Source organism: Eriocheir sinensis, chromosome 33 (assembly GCF_024679095.1).
Source record: "Eriocheir sinensis breed Jianghai 21 chromosome 33, ASM2467909v1, whole genome shotgun sequence".
Lineage (NCBI taxonomy): Eukaryota > Metazoa > Arthropoda > Malacostraca > Decapoda > Varunidae > Eriocheir > Eriocheir sinensis.
In genome coordinates this window covers 16,479,959-16,504,344 of record NC_066541.1, presented here as the reverse complement: position 1 = coordinate 16,504,344, position 24,386 = coordinate 16,479,959, and the positions used below count along the sequence as shown (strand labels likewise).

General features: G+C 41.2%; 1 protein-coding gene and 1 long non-coding RNA gene across 4 annotated transcripts in view; one reads left to right on the top strand and one right to left on the bottom strand.

Moving 5' to 3' along the window:
- LOC127006794 (uncharacterized) overlaps positions 1-24,386 on the bottom strand; it is a 115,300-nt gene that overhangs the window by 1,251 nt on the left and 89,663 nt on the right. The window lies entirely within an intron of this gene.
- The window catches only part of LOC127006793 (uncharacterized), a 127,046-nt gene that overhangs the window by 85,253 nt on the left and 17,407 nt on the right, over positions 1-24,386 (top strand). For all 3 annotated transcript variants that reach the window (XM_050877118.1, XM_050877117.1, XM_050877116.1), the window contains 2 exons: positions 19,051-19,116; positions 22,160-22,384. In XM_050877118.1, the coding sequence (XP_050733075.1) occupies positions 19,051-19,116; positions 22,160-22,384 (291 nt within the window). The remainder of the gene's footprint in view (positions 1-19,050; positions 19,117-22,159; positions 22,385-24,386) is intronic.

Here is a 24,386-nt window from a genome sequence, read left to right as displayed (position 1 = left end):
TGTAGTTCTTGCTTTAGTCATACGAGCAACAACACTAAAGGGAAAACATAGAGAGGAAGCAACGCAACAAAGATGGGAACGTAATACAATGGAAAAAAAGTGATCGTAAACGAATTCACATAAAAACACTGACAAAAAAAAAAAAGACTGAAAAAGATATACACGACACGAAACTAAGGAACACTAGACCATCCCACGCACACACACACACACACACACACACACACACACACACACACACACACATACCGTATAAAAAAAAATACTGACACGATCCGTTCAGACAAATCGCATTAAATCCCTTTGGCAGTGTGCTCGTCATGCAGATCCCTTCCCCGGACACGATTTAGAGGAGAGATTATCAACGTGAACCTTATATTTTTAACCTTGGCGAACATCACGCGTATGGCTATTCTGAGAGAGAGAGAGAGAGAGAGAGAGAGAGAGTTACACACACACACACACACACACACACACACACACACACACACACACAGAATGAAGTGTGGGCGGAATAGAGAACACAATGGCAACAAGACCTTTTAGAAAACTCCCCCACCATGAATGCATTACAAACCGGAGTTAACATTTCCTTCGCTGCAAAGGAATGACACTTCCAGGTTCAAATAAACGAAAAAAAAAAAAAAAGGAAAACCAACGCAAGGATTCTCAATTTACCTTCAATTTCTAACGCTTTTATTTACTTTTTTTATATATTTTGCATAACTGCCCACGCGAAAAAGGGGGTCGAACGCAATAGAAGTGAAAGAGAAAACGGAGGAAAGGGAAAGGAAAACGCTGGCGAGGGGGAGGAAAATGGGACAGAAGGAAAGAGTTTTCGCAGGGGACACTTTGATAGAGTTGGGATGAAAGGATTGAGGGAGAGGCTGTGAATCCGGCGCTGCTATCTGACACACACAGGCATCTGGGGCACAAACAGGACACACAAACACACCGGCATGGACAGCAAATATAACAACACTCATACACAAACAAAATAAAAAAGGAAACTCACTCACAAACATACATACACACACACACACACACACACACACATATTCAGTTCGTGGCCCAGATTCTACACACACACACACACACACAAACACACACACACACACACACACACACATATACATACATACATACACACACACACATATAGGCTAAATACATGCAAATTACAGAAAAAAACATACAATTCTCGGACAAAACATTTACAAACGCAGAATCATTTCAAATACAAACAGAAACACACATTAAAACAGAAAGTCACGAAGCAATACAAACACACACACGAGAAACACACACACACACAACACCCCCCCAAAAAGTTACATGCAATCATGATACACACACACACACACACACACACACACACACACACACACACACACACACACACATACACACACAAACACAAACATAAAAACACACACATACACACACCAATACATGACTAAAAGAGCGAAACAAAATAAAAGCGAAGCAGGAAAATGCATCTGACGTACAAAACGAGATAAAACACCATGAAAAGCATAACAATAACAAAAGAAAGAGCACATTCAATTAAATCGAGCAACATGAAACGAGGCCATTTGCCCCAGACAGGATTAAAACACACACACACACACACACACACACACACACACACACACACACACACACACACACACACACACACACACACACACACACACACACACACACACACACACACACACACGCACACACACACAGGTAAGTCTCACTCATCAGACGCCATACCCTCGTCTCCGCCATTTGCGTCACAGTATTTCTTAGGTATTTTAGAGAAGGGAGAATTTGCGGCTCCACAGAATCCCTCACGACGCTAAAAATAAGAAAACAGAAGAGCCTAGACGAAGACATTTAAAGACCCAAATATTCTCTCACCTCCTCTTCCTCCTCCTCCTCCTCCTCCTCTTTTCCCTTTCTACCTAGTATCATTCTTGCGTTCTCTGTTCTATTCCCAATCATTATGCTCCTCTTCTCTTCCGTTCCTCTACTTCTTCCTCTTGTTCCTTCCGTTTCCTATATCTTCTTTCCATCTTCTTTGCCCCATATTCTCAATCATTCTTTCTCCTTTTTTTTCTATATCATTATGTCTTTCTCTTCCGTTCCTCTCCATCTTCTTTGCCCCATATTCTCAAATCTCCTCTTCTTTTCCCTTTCTGTTTTGCGTTCTCTGTTCTATTCCCAATCATTGTGCTCCTCTTCTTCTCCCTCCCTCTACTTCTTGTTTTTCCTCCTTCCGTTTCCTATATCTTCTTTCCATCTTCTTTGCCCCACATCCTCAAATCTCCTCTTCTTTTTCCATTCTGTCTACTGTCTTTCTTGCGTTCTCTGTTCTATTCCCAATCATTATGCTTCTCTTCTTTTTCCTCCCTCTACTTCTTCCTGTTCTTCCTTCCGTTTCCTACCTCTTCTCCTCTCCATTGTCTTTGAAGGCTTAAACACACTCACATTTGGTAAGGCTTTCGTAGAGGTTGTGTTAGTAGCGTAGACAATAACATTTATTTAAATTCAGATTCAACAGTGTCACATTCAAAATAGACTAGATAAATTCATGGACTTCTCATGTTCTTATGTTCTTATATTTTCAAACAATTGTTAAAGCTTTCGTTGGGCTTGTGTTAGTAATCTAGACGGTAACTTAAGCCCATATTTTCAAACACCTCGAGGCTTATACACCCACATTTGGTAAGGCTTTTGTAGAGGTTGTGTTAGTTTTTCCCTGTGTCGATATCGTTTGACAAAGCCTTGGTTGTGTTAGTTTTTGCCTGTGTTGATTTCTGAGCCTAGTGATCGTTTGACAAAGCTTTGGTTGTGTTAGATTTTCCCTGTGTTGATTTCTGAGCCTAATGATCGTTTGACAAAGCTTTGGTTGTGTTAGATTTTCCCTGTGTTGATTTCTGAGCCTAATGATCGTTTGACAAAGCTTTGGTTGTGTTAGATTTTCCCTGTGTTGATTTCTGAGCCCAGTGATCGTTTGACAAAGCTTTGGTTGTGTTAGATTTTCCCTGTGTTGATTTCTGAGCCCAGTGATCGTTTGACAAAGCTTTCGCACCATGAGCGTGAACAAAACTCTCAAGGGAACCAGACTAATCTCCTTTGTGGCCTTTGGAAATGTGTGTTGTTGTGGGAGCCGAAAGCGCCTGGGAATATAAGACCTTCAGTAGACTTCCACACATGCGCTCAATTAAGGGTGAAAAAAAGGTGACCCAGAAACATTATCGGAAAATTCTCAGGTAAAAATAAACACACAAAACGTTATATTGCAACTTTGACGTGTTATTATTCGTTCTAGTTCTTGCCTCTGTGAAGTTTCAATGGCAGACTGAGCAATATTTTGATTCGTCTCGTTCACCTTTCATCCTTTTCCCTCCTTTTCGCTCTCCCTCTCTTCCCTCTCCCTTCATGTCATTCTCTCTCATGAATTCTCCCTTCCTTTTAGTGGTTTCCCTTTTATCATCTGACCCTCTTTCCTTTCCTCTCATTCCTTTCTCTCTTTTGCCTCTCTTCCTATGCATTCTCTCTCTCATTTTTTCTCTATTCCCCCTTTCTTTCCCTTCACTTCTTATCAATCCTCTTCATTTTAAAACTCCTTTCCTTTTCATGCTTTCTCTCTTATCCGTTATTATCCCTTTTTTTACACGTCTCTCCTCTCCTCGCTCTTTCTCAGTTTCATTCTTGCTCTTTCTTTTCATCCATTCCCCTTCTCATCTCTTTCCCTTTTTAATTTCTTCGTTTACCCGTCCTCCTTTCCTCTATTATTGGTCGGCAAAGTTCAGTCTCTGGTTGGGATGAATATTAAGGCCACACACAAATAACCAGACACGTGTAAAATATATGAATGTGACCCGAGACAGAAAGAGTGAAGGAGAGGAACAAGGGCACCAACACAACCACACATCAAAAACGCCCTTCAGAAACCATTACAATATTCACGTATACAAACCCACCAACATCACATATTTATAGTCACCTCCCCTAACTTAATGACCATGAACATTACAGACATTTATACCTGCTAATGGTGATTGATAACAAGGGCTTCTCTCTCCTTTTACCTTCTCCTCTTTCTCCTGCTTCTCCTATTGCTACTGCGCCTTCTCCTAAGTCTTCTCCTCCTCCTTATGCTCTACTTCTTTTCTGCTTATTTCCATCTTTTCCTTCTCTTCCAATTTCTTTTCCTACTCTTGCTCTTCTTCTCCTCCACAAATCTAAGCACAGGTGATGGAAAGGGCAAGTGTGTGTGTGTGTGTGTGTGTGTGTGTGTGTGTGTGTGTGTGTGTGTGTGTGTGTGTGTGTGTGTGTGTGTGTGATGGGGAGGGTGGGAAGGCTGTTAGAGATGGCCCCGCGAGACCGGTCGATGGTGAGCGGCCTGACTTGCTAAACATTTCAAAGTGACCTCAATAATGGCTGTGTTATCTGTTATGTTTATGGGGCGGCTCTCCCCTTTCACCTTCTCCTGCTCCTGCTCCTGCTCCTCCTGCTTCTGCTCCTCCTCCGTCTCCTCCTCCTTCTTGCTCTCTATTTTTTCTTTTGCTTCCTTCCTTTTATTCCCTCTCCATCAATTTCTTTTTCTACTCGTGCTCTTCTTCTCTTCCTATTTCGCAACATCCTCTTCCTCTCTCTCCTTCTTCTTCTTCCTTCTCCTCCTCCCCTTCATCCTTTCAGCTTACTTAGAAGAACAGTTAATTAAATATTTATAGAGATCTAAATATACATTACGTGTTTAACTGTGTTTGGATTTTTTGCATTTAATATGAGAGAGAGAGAGAGAGAGAGAGAGAGAGAGAGAGAGAGAGAATCAAAGGACGGATGCGGACATGAAGTATGCACCCAAAAAGCAGAGAATGTGAAATGATGGACGTCCATTGCGTGTGTGCATGCGTGTGTGTGTGTGTGTGTGTGTGTGTGTGTGTGTGTGTGTGTGTGTGTGTGTGTGTGTGTGTGTGTGTGTGTGTGTGTGTGTGTACCTTTGTTTATATTCAGAAAGAGAACAAAAAGAGAGAAAGAAAGGATAAAGAGGGAGATGAAGGGAGGGAAGATAAAACATGACAACAGATAGATGAGAGACATGAAAGGGAGAGAAAGAAGAAACACAAACAAAAACAAAGACGGAGAAAGAAACACAGACAGACAGACAGACGAAGAGCAAGAATTAAAGAAGACAAACGAAGATAAAGAAAGAAAAAACACAGTCGGACATATGAAGATCAAAAGAAAGACAAGGGAGAGGAAGAACACGAAGAAAAAAAAAGAAACAAGAAACAGGGAGACAGACGGAATGGGAGGCAAGAAAACGAACAAAAAGAAAGAAGACAAAAAAAATAAAGAATAAGTAACACAGACAAACCAGACAGACAGACAGACAGACAGAGAGAGAAGCAAGAGGAGAAGGGAGAGAAAAGGTGAAGGTTTTGGCGACTTTCAGAACCAATCGGAGCAGGCAAAAAAATATCGGAGTCCTCGAAACTACGTCTTTTATGTGGCTCTCAGATCCCGGCACATCCATACCGCCTCTCCCGCCGCAGTAATGGCCAATCCGTTTTTCAGAGCAGCGGCCTGAGTGTACTGAGTGCCTTTGTAAGTGGGGAGAGGGGGAGAGAGGGGACTAAAGGGAGACAGCGGGGTAGAGAGGGGTGGAGAGGGAGAAGGAAACAGGGAACGAGAGGGGGAGAGTGAGAGAGGAAAGGAGGGTTGCAGGGTATGAGTGGGGAGGATGGAAGGGAAGAAGGGGAAGAGGGGAGAATGGGGGAGACAGAGATGGGGAGGGAGGGTTGTAGAGTGCGCTGGATGAAGAGGGAATAAAAGGAGAAAGGGAATGAGTGTGTTGTGTGAGCAGAAAAGGGCAGAGGGAAAGGAGGACAGGGGAGAGAGGACGAGAGGGGATGAGAAGGAGAAAGAGGGAGAGGATAGGCGTGTTGTAGAGTATGTTGGGAGAAGAGGGAATGAAACGAGACGAGGATGAGTGCGTTTTGAGGGTCGAGAGAGAAGTTATGTAAAGTAAGGGAGGTTCTGTGTGTGTGTGTGTGTGTGTGTGTGTGTGTGTGTGTGTGTGTGTGTGTGTGTGTGTGTGTGTGTGTGTGCTTGTGTCATAGAGGATGAGGGGAATATGGAAAGGTAGGGAAGGTTTGTTAGTGTTCATGGGGAAGTTAATGATGCAACGGAAATGGAAGGGAGGCAGAGGTGGAAGGTAAGGTAATGGAGGCTTGCGAGTGCGTGTGTGGGGAAGCAGGTAATGGAAGGGAGGGAGAGGTGGAAGGTAAGCGAAGGGAGGCTTGTGTGTATGCGTGTGAGAAGGTAAAGGAAGGGAAGGGTAGGAAGGGGGAGGTGGAAAGTAAAAGGAAGGGAGGCGTGTGAGTGTGTGTGCGCGTGTGGGAGGAGAGATAGGGGAAGGGAAAGTGAAGGGAAGGAAGGAAGGGAGGGAGATGAGCCTGGCTGGGTGCAATGTATGGAAAGAAAAGGAAGGAAAGGGAAGGGAAGGGAAAGGAAGGGAAGGGAATGCAAAGAGACGGTGAATAAGTGTAAAATTTGTGTGTGGGCTGAAGGGAAGAGGGAAGGAAAGATTGAAAGGAGAAGGAAAAGAAATGGAAGAGCGGGGTTTCTGGTTGAGTTTACTGATTGCGTGAGGGAGGAAAGGAAAGGGGAAGAAAAGGAACACGAAACCAGGTGAGTGAAGAGTTAGTTTAAATAGGGAAAGTAGTAGATAAAGGGAAGGACATGTAAGAGTGGGGTTTCTGGTTAAGCGTACTGATTGCGTGAGGGAGAGGAAGACGAAACCAGCTCAGTGAAGAGTTAGTGTAAGTTAAGAAAGTAGTTGTGAATGCAGCGTAGAGATGGTGACAGCCCTGGATACCTGCATGGGAGAGTGTGGGTGGGAAGCATTGTGTTGTGTTTGGCTTAAAAGAAGAGAGGAGAGTGTGTGGGTACTTTATGTGATGTGGAGCGAAAAAGAGAGTGGGAATCATTGGTTTTGTTAGTGTATTGGTGTGTGGGGAGAGAAAACGTGGAGAGGACTAAGAGTTGTGGATTGTGAGTTATGAAGGAGAGGTAAATGAGGGTAGAGAAGAGTTCTGACTACATGTATTGGAATCTATGGCATGCTAGTAATAAGAAAAATACGGTGAACGAATAAGAGGAGTAAGAATAAGAAGACCACGAATAAGAAGAGGAGGAATACGATGATGATAAATAAGAATGCAAATAAAAAGAATACGAAACAGGAAAATAAAAATAACAAGAATACGATTTAGAATACAAATAAGAAGAAAACGAATAAGGAAAATACAAATAAGGAGAATACGAATAAAAAAAAGCATAACATAAAGATCGAAAACAACACACACACAAGACGAAAACATTACAGAAAAGGAAGAGAAATAACAAGAAGCACTAATACCAACTCAGACAAACAAATAAAAATATGAATAAGATAAGGTATACGATGAAAACCAAGAACATTACGAACAACACGAACAAGAGCAGGAACGAAAAGAAGACATATAAGAAGAGAAATAAGAAGAAACACTAATACCAACTCCAGACCTTCCGAGAAAAAGTAACTAGGCAGCCACATCAGTCTGTCGACGTAAGGGCTTCTTAGAGTCAGACAGAGACGGTACCTTTTCCAGCCTTCCCCTCATTAGACTTTTCCTCCTCCTCCTCCTGGCTGCCCTTCCTTCCCCCTCCTCCTCCTCCTCCTCCTAAGAACTCTCCTTCTCGTTCTCCTCCTTCAGCTTTTCTTCCTCCTTCTTTGTCCTATCCATCTCCTTCCCTTCTACTAGTGCTTCTTCTTCTTCGTTTTCTTGTTGTTCTTCGACTTCATTTTCTTCTTCCTTTTCTTTTTTTTCTTCTTTTTCTTGTTCGTTTTCTATTTCTTATTTTTTTCTTCTTCAGCTTCTTCTTAATCTTGTTTTATTTCCCCTTTTTCTTCTTCTTTTTCCTCTTCCTCTTCTTCTTCTTCGTCTTCTTCTTCTTTTTCTTCTTCTTCTTCTTCTTCTTCTTCTTCTTCTTCTTCTTCTGCTATTTCTTCTTCGAGGCCTCACCACCGCCTCTCCCTTGACATAAACGCTTTCCTGCTGACAATCTTTTCCTCTGATATCAACCTGGTTCTGGACACGTGCGCCTCAAGGACAGGGGACGAAAAAACGATGGGACGAAGAGGGGGAGGAGGATGGGGGGGAAGACCGAGCCGAGGACGAGAAGGGAAATGTGGAAGAAGATGATGGGCAAACGGGGCAGGATATGTCGGTAGATATTTTGAAGGAGGAAGAGGAGGAGGAGGAGAGGAGGAAAGAGTGGAAAAAGAAGTTTTGTTAAAGAAGAAGGAAGAAAAGGAAAAAGAATTATTGATAAAGGAGGAAGAAGAGGAGCAAAAAAAGTATTGTTAAAGAAGGAAGAAAAGGAAAAAAGAAGTATTGTTTAAGGAGAAAGAAGAGCAAAAAAAGTATTGTTAAAGGAGGAGGAAGAAGTGGAAAAAAAGTATTGTTAAAGGAGTAAAAAGAGGAGGAAAAAAGTATTATTAAATGAGGAGGAAAAAGAGGAAATAAGTATTGTTAAAGGAGGAAGAAGACAAAGAAAAAAAGTATTGTTAACGGAGGAGGAAAAAGAGGAAAAAAAGTATTGTTAAAGGAGGAGTAAGAAAAGGAAAAAAAATATTGATAAAGGAAAGGAAAGACAGGTATGGCGTTTCTGGGTCATCTTAAGAAAACCAATCTAAAAATAAACCAAATTCAGAAGAAAGATAATAAAGAAAGAAATTTAAGAGAGAACAAAGAGAAACTAATGAGGAGATACGGTTGAAAAAAAGAGAAAGAGGAGGAGGAAGAAGAGAAAGAGGAGAAGGAGGAGGAGGAAGAGGATTAAGAAGAAGAGGGTAAGGCAGTAATTACAGTGGAAAGTGTTTGTTTTCGGGAGTAAAAAAGAGAGACAGACAGAGAGAGACAGAGAGAAACAAACAGCCAAGGAAGGAGGAGGAAAAAAACGCATTAACACCGGATTGAAGAAAGGACAAAAAAGGAAAAACTGAGAATGGAGAAGGGAAGGGAAGGGAAGAGAAAGAGAGGACGGAGAAGAGCTGAGAAATCAAGGGAAAAAAAAGGGAAGAGGGAGATGCGAAGTATGAGAGACGGGAACGGAAATGAACGGATGAAAAGATGATAAAAATGACAACTGAAAAAAAGAAGAGAAAAAATCAGAAGTATAAGAAAGAAAAGGAGGTAAAAACTTATATAGAGAAACATACTATAGGAAATGTTTAATGGAAGATGAGATAGATAGATAGATAGATACACAGATATGGATGGGTGGATATAAAGATAGATAAAATAGATAAATAGGTAGATATAGATATACGATAGACAAAATATAAGTAGGTATGTAAAATTGGGAAACTAAACATACAATTAAACAGGAAATTCAGAAAAAAAGAAAATTCCAAGAAAACCACAAAAAATCTACAAATGAGATTTTTTTTGAGCGTTGGATGATAGTAAATAAAATAATTGCGGCCGAAAATAAAATAAAACACAATCATCGTCTCCACACAAAAGGCAATAGCAAAGAAAATTAATGACAAATAAATTATTTTCGAAACAACGTCCATGAAAATATTATGAGCACACACACACACACACACACACACACACACACACACACACACACACACACACACACACACACACACACACTCTCTCTCTCTCTCTCTCTCTCTCTCTCTCTCTCGCTAGTAATGAGCGCTTCTGGTATTTGATGAATCTTATAATTGTTTTTGCCCGTCAAACGTCAGATATTAGAGAGAGAGAGAGAGAGAGAGAGAGAGAGAGAGAGAGAGAGAGAGAGAGAGAGAGAGAGAGAGAGAGAGAGAGAGAGAGAGAGAGAGATAACGGTTAATCTTGTTTCTTTATCTTTCTTCCTTCCATTTATTAACGCACGAACGAGAAGAGTCTGTCATTTATACTATTATTTAATTCCTTTTTTCTTCCCTAAATATACATGGATTAAAATACCGTATGAAGAGAGCTTGTAAGGGTTAAATATTCTATATCAAACTATTATTTACACTGAGATATCTTTCCTTCCTTCCTTTCTTTCTTTCTGTATTGCAAGGCATGGATAAAACAATATACCTCTCTAACTAACCTCTACACAAGTTTCTTTTTACTTATATACAAGGACAAAAAGAATGTCAGAAGAATGTAAATATAAGTTCCCTCAAACTTATAATTTTCTCTTTCCTTTTCCTTTCCTATAAAACAAGTCCCTCAAACTTATATATATCTGATCTCTGTTTCTCTTTTCTATAAAACAAGTCCGTTAAACCTATATTTATCTCACCTTTTTTTTCTTTCCTATAAAACAAGTCCCGTAAACCCATATTTACCTCATGTTTCTTTCTCTTTCCTCTAAAACAATTCCCACAAACCTATTTTTATCTAATTTTTATTTCTCTTTCCTATAAAACTAGTCCCTCAAACCTATATTTATCTCACCTTTTTCTCTCTTTCCTATAAAACAAGTCCCTCAACCTTATCTCTATCTCATGTTTCCTTCCCCTTTCCTATAAAACAAGTCCCTCAAACTCATCTTTAACTCCTCTTTCCCTTCTCTTTCCTACTCTACACTTTCCACACCGACCGAAAAAGGTGTGTTCAGGAGGAGAGGTCGTGTGTGTTAAAAGATAAAGTGCACATCCTCCGTTGCCTCTTGATTAATAGTCCCGTTGAATAATGAACGTGCGGGCGGCGGGCAGAGCAGCAAACAAAAGGGAACTAAAAAAAAGGAAGAGGGGTGAGTGGAATAGGGAGAAATGTTGGTGCGAGTTAACCTTCAGGGACCCGAGTTTCAAGGGATGGTTATTTTAATGCGATGGGAAGGTAAGGAAGGGAAGGCTGGCTGGGCAGGAGGCGTATGGATGGGCAAATGGGGAAAGGGAGAGGGAAGGGAATAAGGAGAGGAAATGGAAGGGAAAGTGAAGAAAGGGGAAGGGGTGAAGGGTGACAAGGAAAGGGAATTAAAATAGAAAGGAAAAGAGGAAAAATTGCGAGAGGAAAGAAGAGTAAAACAGGAAGGAAGAGAAAGGAAAAGGGGAAAGGGAAGAAAAAAAGAGAGGAAAGGGAATGAAAAGAGTAAGGGAAAGAGGAAAGACAGTGAGGGGAAAGAAGAGGAAAACAGGAAGGAAGAGAAATAAAAAGTGGAAAAGGAAAGAAAAAAGAGAGGAAAGGGAATGGAAAGAGAAAGGGAAAGAGAAAAATCGCGAAAGGAAAGAAGAGGAAAACAGGAATGAAGAGAAATGAAAAGGGAAAAGAGAAGAAAAAAAGAGAGGAAAGGGAATGAAAAGAGAAAGGGAAAGAGGAAAAATGACGAGGAAAAGAAGAGGAAAACAGAAAGGAAGAGAAAGGAAAAGGAGAAAGGGAAGAAGGAAAGAAGAGGGAGGAAAGGGAATAAGAGAGAAGAGGGAAAGGACTACGAGGAGTGTGATAGAAAGCGGGAGTGAAAAGTTTTACATAAGGGACGGGAGGAAAATGCATGACCAGGGTAATTTAGAAGCGTGTGAGGGAGACTCGGACGATAGAAATAGTGCGTGAATGGAAGGCGAAGGACAGAAAAAAAGGATAAAGAAAGGAAAAGGTGGAAATAAGGTTGAAAAAGAAGGAATGAAGGGAAGTGAGAGGAAAAATAGTGGATATACAAGACTGAGAGAGAGAGAGAGAGAGAGAGAGAGAGAGAGAGAGAGAGAGAGAGATTAAGAACACTGTTAGTTGAGAGTTATAATGAGAATTAGAACATTTACAGAATTTCTCTTCGCGTGGCGCAGAAACAGCCGCGTTTATCCTTTGTTTAACGTCAGTAACTACACACACACACACACACACACACACACAGGAATACCCCACCCCTTCCCACACTCAGAAAAATACACTAACAGCAAAACATCACACACGCCACACACACACACACACACACACACACACACACACACACACACCAGGAAACATGGAAGATAAAACATCGGCCCACCAAAAAAACAGGAATAAAAAAGAAAACATGAAGCTTCCACGTTTTTCTCTCGACAAAACAGTGATCATATTTCCATCATGCTGCAGCGCCAAGTCACGTAACATCCACTGCAGTGAGGACTCTGCTGCAAGATTGAAAACTAGGTCTCTCTCTCTCTCTCTCTCTCTCTCTCTCTCTCTCTCTCTCCGGCGGACGAAAATTATTAGTTGGCTGTTTTTCTGACAATGAGTGGACTTCAATTTAGTGATCCTTTTTAATTCCATTTGCACACTAAAGTAGAGACATTGAGGGGCAAATAAGGATGAAGCTCTCTCGGGTGCACCTGTAACCTCCCATCCCACCTGCCTGCTGGGTCTCCTCCTACTCCTCTTCTCTGATATCGTTAAATGAATTGTTTCTCTTCTACTTTATTTGTTTCTTTGCTCAATCTATTCTCCTACATGCTTTACTTTCTTTGCATTATCTATTATCCAGTTTTTCGCTTTCTCTCTTTGCTTAGTCTATTATTCTGTCTGTTTCTCTTTCGTTTTTGTCTAGGAAACTACGTTTGCGTCTATTCCTCCTCATTTGTATCTATGGAGGAAATACATATGAAAGAGAAGGAATTACGAAACTATTGATGATAGCGTGGTAGTTCGACGGTAGTGAAACGTGGGAAGCAAAGACCGTAGACTTAAGAGGAAGAATTGCTGGGTGGGAGGAGAAGGAAGAGAAAGGAGTAGAAATGTTTATGGGAGAGAATGGATGAAGAAACTTTAGATGCTGGAGTTGTACTTCAGAAGTGGTGAAACGTGGGAAGCAAAAACCGTAGATTTCAAAAGATGAATGACACTGTGGGAGGCGAAGTGAAAGACAGAAATGCGATGACAATTTGCATACTTTCATGGAGGCAATGTGTGTATGACTGTGTGGGTGTGTCTGTCTCTTTCCGTCTCTCTTGCTCGCTCTCTTTCTCTCTCAACGATCCAATAGCAATCATTTATTTTTCATCGTTATTCATTTCCATCCTTTAATCCTCAATACTCCCCTCAGGACTTGATCTCTCCCCTCTCTCCCCTCACTCTCGTCACCCTCTCTTCCCTCCCCTGACTCTCTCTCACCTCTCCAACTCCCCCCACCATCTCCCCTCCCTCTCTCCTCTCACTCTATTCCCTGTCCACTTCCCTCCATCTCCCTCTCTCCCACTCCCTCCCTTCCCATCGGCCCTTCTCATCTCCCCTCCCCCTCACTCTCCCCTCTTCACTCTCTCCCACTCCCTCCCTCCCTCCCCATCACCCCCTCTCATTCGTCCCCTCGCAGCCCTCCCACTCTCGTCCAATAAACTACACAGGTCAACAAAGGTCACGTTCCGGGCTTTTCTGTATTAATTAAGCCACTCAGTCCCTTCATTAATTATCGTGTTCATCAGTCTTCGGTTAAGTAAATAATTTGCCGGGGATAGGGAGCTTTGCTTGGTAGTTTGTTTGTTGGGGGGGAAAGGTTAAAGGTGGTGGGAGGGGGGCTGTTGTTGCTGTTCTTGGTGGTGGTGGTGGTGGTGGTGGTGGTGATGGTGGTAGTGGAGGTATGATTATTTGTTTTATTCTTTTCATCCTTTTCTTTTCAACACCTTTTTTTTCATAAAAATTATCTCTTTCTTCACTATTCCCTTTCGTTCCACTGACTTTTGTAATCATTCTCTCTCTCTCTCTCTCTCTCTCTCTCTCTCTCTCTCTCTCTCTCTCTCTCTCTCTCTCTCTCTCTCTCTCTCTCTCTCTCTCTCTCTCTCTCTCTCTCTCTCTCTCTCGTATTTTCTCCTGCGTCAAAATAACAATGCCACGAATAATTAGGAAGAGAGAGAGAGAGAGAGAGAGAGTTGGAAAGAGCTAGAGAAGAGTTGGAGAGCGCGTGTGAGTTAAAGAAATACTGTTGGTGGGCGAAGGACTCGAGGAAAGAATCATAATTAGGAAAACCTTGTCGTGTGATCCCTCGCCTCGACTCCTGAGCTCACCGTGACTCGAAGGGGAAGAAAATAAAAATAGAAAATAAGGAAATAATATAAAAATAGAAAATAAAAAATAAGAATACAAGATCAGAAAAATGAAAGTAGAGTGAGATAAAGCAGGGAAACAGAGGCGAAAGGATAAATAACGGAATAACTAAAGAATAATATTTTTTTTAAAACAAAGGAGACAGCTCAAGGGCACACACAAAAAAGAAAACAATAATAAAAAAAAAAAAAGCCCGCTACTCGCTGCTCAATATAGGTGATAGAATATATATAGGAAAAAAATTATAAAGGTCAGTATATTGAAAGCAAAGGAAAAAGAATGGGATGAAATAAATGAAAAAAATAAAAACAGCAAATTGCACTGTTACATGAAAATAGAAATACCAATACATTAATAATAAATAAATAATACAATACAAACACATACGCTCATAAATAAACATAAAACAACTGATACCAACCCATTAATGATAAATAAACAATACAAATACACAAGCTAGTAAATAAATAAACACAAAATTGCAATATTAAACGAAACCTTGAACAAAAGCAGGCGGCAAGAGCAGTCCTCGGAGCGCTCAGGCGAGAAATTGGAACCTCAAGTCTCATCGAAGTTAGAACACAAAAATTCGGGCTCTACACACACCTGTAAAATCCGCTGCCTGTGTCTGTGTGTGTCTGTGAGGGAGAGCAAGGCAGAGGGGAATTGAAACGGCGTCGACATTGAAACTGAACTAAACCTTCGAGATATTGTGATTATTTTTTTCTTTTAGTTGCACCGCACACAACCTGGAAAATACGCTTTCTGGTTTTTGTATGTGTGTGTGTCTATGAGGAAGTGAGAAGCAGGAAGGAATGGAAGCGGCGTCAACATTGAAATTAAACTAAACAAAATACGTCCTGATTTTTGTTTGGCTTATACTGGACGACACACTAATACCAGGTCCTGTAAAATACGCTTCCTGTGTCTGTGTGTGTCTGTGAGGGAGCGTGAGAGGCAGGAGGGAAGGGGAGCGGCGTCGACATTGAAACTAAACTAACCCTTCGACATAGTGTGATTCATTTTTTTCCTTCTGTTTCACCACACACTCCTCTAAAATACGGTTCCTGTGCGTGTGTGTGTGTGTGTGTTAAGAGGAGGGGGAGGAGAGAAGGGCAGGACGAGAGGCAGTAGGGAAGGGAAGGGAAGCGACGTTGACATTGAAACTAAACTAACCGTTCGAAATAGTGTGATTAATTTTTTTCCTTCTGCTGCACCACACACTCCCCTAAAATACGCTTCCTGTGTGTGTGTGTGTTAAGAGGAGGGGGAGGAGAGAAGGGCAGGACGAGAGGCAGGAGGGAAGGGAAGGGAAGCGACGTTGACATTGAAACTAAAATAAACCTTGCGAGATATGGCGTAATATATTTTCTTAACCTTTTATTTTGATACCGAAAGTTAACTTGTGAAAACCCTTCCTGTGTGTGTGTGTGTTTGTAAAGGAAAGCGAGAGACAGGAGGGAAGGGAAGCGGCGTCGACAGTGAATCTAAACTGAAACCACGGAACAATACCGTGATTTATTTTCCACCTTTTAGTTTGATACCGAAAAAAAAGTTAACCTGTGAAAATCCCTTATGTGTGTGTGTCTGTAAAGGCAAGAACTGCAGGAGGGAAATGATACAGCGTCGACATTGAAACTATACTGAATTTTTGACATACGTATGATGTGATTTATTTTTTTCCCTTTTATTTTGATCCTGAAATATGACTGAACCTTCGGAATATGGCGTGATATATTCTATACGCTTTATTTTGATGGGCATGAAGCTAGAGCTGCAAATATATATGACATGATCCTCTTTTACTTTTTATATTCTGCACTGAAAATAGACTGAACTGTAAAAGATATGACGTAGCAGGCTGTTAGCTTTTTTATATTCCTTTTATATTTTTATATTTCTTTTAACTTGCAATCACGATCACCATCACCACTACCACCATCACCACTACCACCACCACTAACACAACCACCACTAACACAACCACCACCATCACCACTACCACCATCACCACTACCACCACCACTAACACAACCACCACCATCACGACTACCACCATCACCACTACCACCACCACTAACACAAACACAACCATCACCACTACCACCATCACCACTACCACCACCATTAACACAACCACCACCATCACGACCACACCAGCACTCACCACAACCTACACACCACTAACACGTTACCATCATCACCATTTTCATTACCACCCCATCATCACCACCACCACTTTTCACCACCACAAAGACACCACTTACACGTACCCTGCATCACTCATATCACCACCACCACCACCATCACAACCACTACCACCACTTAACACCACTAAAATAATACCAACACGTTCCCAATATCTTCTTTTCTCCACAACCACCACCACTACCACTCCTCCATTCACTAATACATCACTCCACCTCACCTCCTCCACCACCATTGCAACTTTAAACCAGACCAGAAACATCCAGGTCCGTTGTTCGCTCTTAAACCAAGACTGATCAGACGGACAGCGAAGAATGAAGTAAAAAGATAAACCCGTCAGACGAAGGTGTTAAAAAAGGGAGACAATGTAAAAGAGTAAAAGAGAGTTAGGGGATGTTGAGAGGAAAAGTGTTGGGAGAATATTGGTCGGCCAGTCAGAAGGGCGGGGAGAGAAAGAGAGATATAGTGACAGAGATAAAGATAGAAATAGAGAGAATGAATAATAATGACATGAGACAAGAATACAAAACTTCACCATGAAAAAAAAAAAAACTCACTCACTTCCAATTCTTTTCGTACGTTTAAGCAGCAATGAAACGGAAATTGATAAAACAGAGACGCGGAAAGAAAGAGAAATACAGAGAAAGAGATAAAGATAGATGGAGAATGAATACTAAAGACATTAAACAAGAATACTTAACCATATACCAGAACAAAACCCTCACTTCCGATCCTTTCCGTATGATTGAGCAGCATGAAAGAGATGGAAATAGACAAGAGAGATTTTGACCAGTATTATAAGACTTTCGCTTCTCATATCAGCTATTTCTAAAGGTCAAAGGGGGGGTCAGTCAGGTTCTAATGAGTGTTTCTTCAGGTTCAGGGTAGAGAAGAAGGGTCAAACTACCACCAGGGTCATAAAACTACTCCTGGAAATGCCCACAACTCCTACGAAAGCCTTATCAAATAGGTGGGCTACGAAATGTCTTAAAATACGACCCTTAGAGACAGACAAATATTGATAGATAATGAATAATATAAACGGAAAAGACTCCCAAACCTTTTCCGAAACACTCACTCCCATTCCTTCTCGTGTGATTAAGCAGCAATGGAAGGGAAAGTGATAGAACAGTCAGTGCAAAAAGTCGGGGCCATTAATTTCCCTCCCGCGCCTAACAAAGGTGACACAAACTGGGTAATTACGGCGCAGGTAATTAGAAACCGCGGGAGCGAAGGGCAACGCGACGGTATTTACGGCAGGTGTTAATAAGCAGGTGATGGCCGCGGTGGTGGTGGTGATGATGGGAGGGTAGGGGTGGGGGTGGAAGTGGTTTAAGTTAGTGGCATTCGTGATGGTGGTGATGATGACGATGATGGTGGTGGTGGTGGATGGTGGAGGAAGTGGTCTGAGTTAGTGGTGATGATGGTTGTTGTTGTTGTTGTTGTGGGGGTGGTATTGTGGTGGTGGGGGTGGTGATGGTGGCGGTAATGGTAGTGATAATAGATGTTGTTGTTGTAGTAGTGGTGATGGTGTTATTGTTGGTAATGGTGGTGGTAGGGAGGGTAATAGTGTTGTTGTTGTTGTTGTTGTTGTTGGTAGTGGCGGCCGTGACTGAACGAGGGAGTAATGGTGTATTGTTGTTTGCACTGAGGCGGAAGGGATTTAATTAAGGAACCAACGAATAATTAATTAAGCCGACATTCCAATCATCATCTCCAAGACCGCAGGAAATACCGTGTTTGTCTGTTAGTCTGTAAGTCTGTCTGTCTGTCTGTCTGTGTGTCTATGTGTTTGTATGTGTGTATGTGTCTCTGTAAGTCTGTCTGTGTCTGCCTCTGTGTATAATCAGAATGTCAGACAAAGTAATTATATAACCTTTTAACATTATTACAATTACTAACTTCATTATCCTCAAGGTCACGTTATTAACAAGTCCTGAATATTCATTATCTCTAATATATTTACAATGGCTCAAGGTTATATCAACACTCGTACATTCATTATAATCATCCCCACCACCACCACCACCACCACCACGATCCCTTATTTATCTGATCTCCTAAAAGCATCCCCTACCACTTAGCTCCTATTTTAATTGTCCTATGTATCCTATACGTCTATATTTACTTGTGTTTCTCTATGATCTCCCCTTGCTAATCTCTCTTCTCATTCCCTCCATGCACCTGCTTCGTTTTCTCGCCATTATCTCCCCTTATTTATCTTTTAATTTCCTCTCTTCTCATCTCTCTTTCATCTTAATCACGACTCGGAATATTTCAAACCAGCATCCAATATCTCTCTCTCTCTCTCTCTCTCTCTCTCTCTCTCTCTCTCTCTCTCTCTCTCTCTCTCTCTCTCTCTCTCTCTCTCTCTCTCTCTCTCTCTCTCTCTCTCTCTCTCTCTCTCTCTCTCTCTCTCTCTCTCTCTCTCTCTCTCTCTCTCTCTCTTAATCCCTATCATCGTTCGCCTCTCTATTCCCTACATATTTCTCTTTATTTCGCTCTTCTCATGCTTTTCTCCATCCATCTGTTTCGGTTTTCTATTCATTCTCTTTCCATATTCATCTTTAACCTTCTATTTCCTTTCCTTTAACTTCATCATCACTATACCACCAACACCAGCATCCATCTCTCTCTCCTCTTCTCTCCATCTTCATCACTACAAAATCACCTCCAACAATATCCTATCTCTTCTCTTCTCCTCTTCATCTCCATCACAACAGCTTCATCTGCAGCAGCATCCAATCTCTCTCTCTCCTTTCCCCCACAGTGGACAACTACGCCCCGCGGTTCCTGGTTCACGCCGCCACCGCCGTGCTGCCCACTAACGCCACAGGTGGGTTCCAGGTCAAAGGTCGCCCCCAGGTAAGCCCAGGCAAATCCCCAGGTGCTGCGTCAATCAGTTCCAATAGACTGGCATCTCTGTTTGCTTGTGTCTCTCTCTCCTCCCTTGCTTGCTCTCCCACCCTCGCTTTGCCTTTGTTTGTCTGTCTATCTCTCTCTCATTGGCTTTGTCTGTCTCTGTTTGTCTGTCTATCTATCTGTCTATCTATCTATCTATCTATCTCTATCTCCTGGTTTCTATTTGTATCTGTTTCTCTATCCCTCTCACTTTGTTTCATTTCCTCTCCTTCTGTCTCTCTGTCTCACTCACTTTCCATATGTCCCTGTCTCATTTCCTGCCTCTGTGTGCGTGTCCGTGTGCGTGTGTGTGTGTGTGTGTGTGTGTGTGTGTGTGTGTGTGTGTGTGTGTGTCGCAAGCTCTCGCTCACGCAAGCACTCGTGTATCAATGCAACAAAAGCCTACAGCTGATCCCACTCTCTGTCATCCAGCAAAGGGGATTAAAGCCTAAAATCTGAGCAAATCCCTCTTATGAGAACGTTCCTGCTGAGCGCTATATGAGGACAAAGAAAAAGAGGAGAAAATGACGAAGCTGAACATATTATTTTTTTCCTCTGTCTCATTTTTTCCTACTCCTCTTGCCTTGCCTTCCTTCTCTCCTCTGTTGTCACTCGTTTAATATCCATCTTAGTGTGTGTTAAAAATTATGAGGGATAATGATAATGCATGATGAATAAAGAAAGATAGTAAATAAATAAAGTAAATAATAAAAAATTAAATAAACAGACAAATAAAGAAAGATATTGAATGGAAAGAAGGACTGAAGGAGATTAAGATGTGATTGTGGGTACGTTTAAAATGGTTTCTTGTGTGTGTGTGTGTGTGTGTGTGTGTGTGTGTGTGTGTGTGTGTGTGTGTGTGTGAGCTCCTAATCTGAACAGCTTTTAATCGTCTTCTTTTCCATTTTTTCCCTTTCAGTACGCTCTTCTTTTCCTCTTTTTTCTCTTTCTTTTAATATCCCTCCATTCTCCTCCACTTATTAATATTTATCGCTTTATATTCTTCTTCATCTCTTTCTCCTTCATATTTTTTCATTGATTATCTTCTCAGCTCTTTTCTTTACGTGTCCTTTTATTTTTTGTATTTTTTTCCTTCCCTAATTGTTTTCTCCTTTTGCCATTCCCTCCATTCTCATTTTTCATTAGATTATTTCATTTTCTCCCTTCGTCCTCTACTAATCCAATATTCACTTCTTTTTTTATCCTCGCTTTCTTTAGTTTTTGGTCTTTTTCCATCGTTTACTGTTTTCTCCTCTTCTCTTCTCTCCTCTCCCCTTCCTTCTCCTCCTCCTCTTCTCATTTAATTTTGTTTCCTCACTTTTTCCCCTCGTGTTTTATTTCTGGTTCTTCGCTCAGTTGTTTTCTCCACGTTTCCTTCCTTATTTTTTTTAGTTTTTTTCCTCCATCTAATTGTTTTCTCCTCTTACACCCACCAATCCTCTGACATCATTTTTTCTCGCTTTTCTTGGTATTTTCATTCGTTTTCCTCTTTGTTTTTTTCTTTCTCTCCCTTTTCCATGCATGTTCTCACCTCCATCTTTTACTTTTCTTCTCATTCCCATTTATTTTCCTGTCTATTCAATCGTTTCTCTTCATATTTTCCTTTTTCTCATCTTTTATTTCTTTCCTGTTCTTTATTTTCCTTCACTGACCTAGAGCAATATCACCCGTTCGTTTCTCTTTATATTCTCTTCTCCTTTTTTCATCTTTTATTCTTTTCCGTGTATTATTTTCCTTGACTTCGCAATATCACACACACATTCATTTCTCGGTACACAACTTTGCTCTTTCTTTCCTTTCTTTTTAATATCTTCCTTCACCTTTTGTTCCCTAACGCACTCTGTCTCTCATTTCTTTTGTATTTATCTTCTATCACTTTCCTGTACATTGTTTTCATTTACTAACTCCGCAATATCACACACACATTCATTTCACGGTACACAACTTTGCTTTCTTTCCTTTCTTTTCCAATATTTTCCTTTCATTTTTTTCCGTAACGCATCCTGTCTCTCTTTTTCTCGTTCACTTCCATTGTTTTCCTCTACTCCTCCACTTCCCTTTCCTTAACAGACACTATCACCTCTTCCCTTACACGCCCCCTTGCTCCTATTGTCCTCTTCAAGTGTTTTTCCTTTGCATTTTTCTGTCCCTTCCTCAACGTGTCGCACTTTTGCCTTCACCTGTTCTATTTTTGCCTCTCGCAGTATCTTTTTATCTTTACATGTCCTTCCTCTCACCGAACACCACCCCAGCTACTCGCTCTCTCTTTTCCTACTCTCTCTCTTTCCCCCTCTCTCTCCCTCCCTCCCTCTTTCTCTTAGCCAGCATGATAGGTTCTCTTTCCCTTTGTCTTTTTACGATCTACCCTTTCTCAGCTATTCACAATCCGATCCATCAAAAAAAGCTCTATTATAAACGCAGGATATAGCCTTATAAATTCTACTTCCTAATCGTCGTAAGTATATCTTCAATCATTGTCTGCTCTTTGATTCAAGATGCTCGTTCACTGTCTGTCCATGTTAGACCCATCATTTTTCCTCACCATTACTCTGCTTATGTTCTTCATCCTATTTTGTTCTCTTCTCCAATTTTATCCTGTTTTCATATTTTAACCCAATTACTCTCCTCTTCTCATCTTTACCCTATCCTATGTTATACCAACGCTTTCTCACCCTATTCTCCTCGTATTTTTCATCTTATTCTGATCTGTTCTCATTATCATATTCTTCTGCATTTGCTAGTATACTTTCCTCATACTCTTTACCCTTTTCTGTATTATACCCACGATTCCTTACACTACCTCTCCCATTTTCTTTACCTTATCCCATTCCAGTCTCATTTTCATTCATATATTCTTCACCTTAATCAGATCATTTCTACACTTCTCGTATTTTAACCTATTCTGTGCCATACTTTCCATTCCTAATCCTCTCCTTCTCGCATTATAAAGGTAAACTAATCGGTGTTTTCTCCTCCAGGTGTCGTGTACCGCGCGTGGAGCACCGACGAGGACCTGGGTCTCACTTGCCCGCTAGGCCCAGGTGAGTCGGCCCGCTGCCCCTGCGCTTCCGTTACCTACCAGCTCTTTGCTGCACCTGGGGACCGCCACTTCCTCCTCGACCCTGTCTCGGGCATCGTCACCAGGAATAACGAGACGCAGCTGGGGGCGGGCGCTTCTTACACCTACAAGCTTATGGTGCAAGGTAAGGGAGGGGAGGATTGAGTTACCTGTTAAAAATCTCCCACACCTGTTATGTTTCGAGTTGGTTATGCATACGCGTTTGCTTAAGTGATTATGCTGCAAGGTAGGGAAGGGGATGATCTAGTTACATGTTCGTAGTTCACCTCACCTGTTATGTTCTGAGTTAGTTATGCATACGTGTTTACTCAAGCTCACATGTTCTGCCTTGATATGCGTGTAATTTAATCTCTCTCTCTTCTCTTTTCTCTCTTCTCTCTCTCTCTCTCTCTCTCTCTCTCTCTCTCTCTCTCTCTCTCTCTCTCTCTCTCTCTCTCTCTCTCTTTACACAACTACATTTTATTTTGTCTTGGTTTTTCTCTTCAACGCTGGAAAGCAATCTTGTTAGACCGGGCAATATATATGTCCTCCTGTGCCCTACCTCCCTTTCGTGCATGCAACCGCGACAACGCACACACACACACACACACACCGTAACATACCTCCCCGAGTTTGCTTCCTTTCCCTTCCCACGAATTTTCCTGATTTATGCCGCGCCTCGTCCTGAATTTCCTTGCTGGCTGCGTTTGTTATAATTGTCTGCGAAGCGCTTATAATAACTGTTTATGGCGCACATTTATTATACACTCGGACGTCGGGTATGTGTTTCCGCATGCACACACACACACACACACACACACACACACACACACACACACACACTCGCGCATACAACTCCGGCGATGGTGTATGTTTCCTGCACGCACGCACACACACTTATACACACACACGTACACATCATACACGCACTAATGTTGGTATTATCAGACGCTTTCTCCTCTTCCATCAACTGTATTCAAAGCCCAAAAAGGGGACCAGGCGGGTTCTACAGGGTATCTGTTTTAGGTTCACGGTACAGAAGAAGGGTCAGACTACCAGACGAGTCATAAAACCACCAATGAATATGCTCAAAACTCCTACGAAAGCCTTGTCAATTAAATGTTCTAATGAGTGTTTTTTAGGTTCACGGTACAGAAGGGTCAAACTACCGGAAAGGTCATAAAACTAACAATGAAAATGCCCCCAAAACTCCTGCGAAAGCCTTATCAAGTAATTATGTGAGCTTGCGAGTCGAAATATTTTAAATTATGACCCTCACACACACACGCACACACACACACACACACACACACACACACACACACACACACTTACACGCACCCGTTGGCATTACACTTACTAAGCCAGCCTCTAACCTTCAGCAAACTCCATTACACTACAATTTTCTCCCAGCAACACGACGGTAACGCAAACAAAATCCTCGCAACACTCGGCCGGCCATTTCCAGTAGTAATTAACTTTGACGAAAAAAGAATATGGAACCAACGGCTTAGCGCAAACAGTCCTCCACGCGCATTTACAAAGCTATAGTATTCTTAACATCCCTTTACACATTTTTGGGGGTATTATTTAAAGGGAAAGCGTACGAAAAGAGACCAAGAGAAATATAAAACTCGATTCATATTTTTTTGTGGTATTTGAAGGGAAAATGAATAAAATGAGACGTAGAAAAAAAAATATATATCTCGTCGACACATTTTTTCTTGCATTATTTGAAGGAAAAACGAAAATAAAAATGAGAGTTATAGAGAAAAAAATATGTAACTCATCGACACATTAATATATTTTTTCTTGTATTATTTGAAGGGAAAACAAAAAAGAGAAACCAAGAAAAAAATATAAAACTCGTCGACACATATTTTTCTTGTATTATTTGAAGGGAAAACGAGTAAAAAACCTAAAAATATATATAGAACTCGTCGACACATATTTTTCTTGTATAATTTGAAGAGAAAACGAAAAAAAAGACCTGAAAATATATATAAAACTCATCGACACATTTTTCTTGTATTATTTGAAGGGAAAACGAAAAAAAGGAGACTAGGAAAAAATATAAAACTCGATATTTTTTCTTTTAATTGAAGGAAGAATGAAAAAAAAAGAAACTAAGAAAAAATACAAGACTC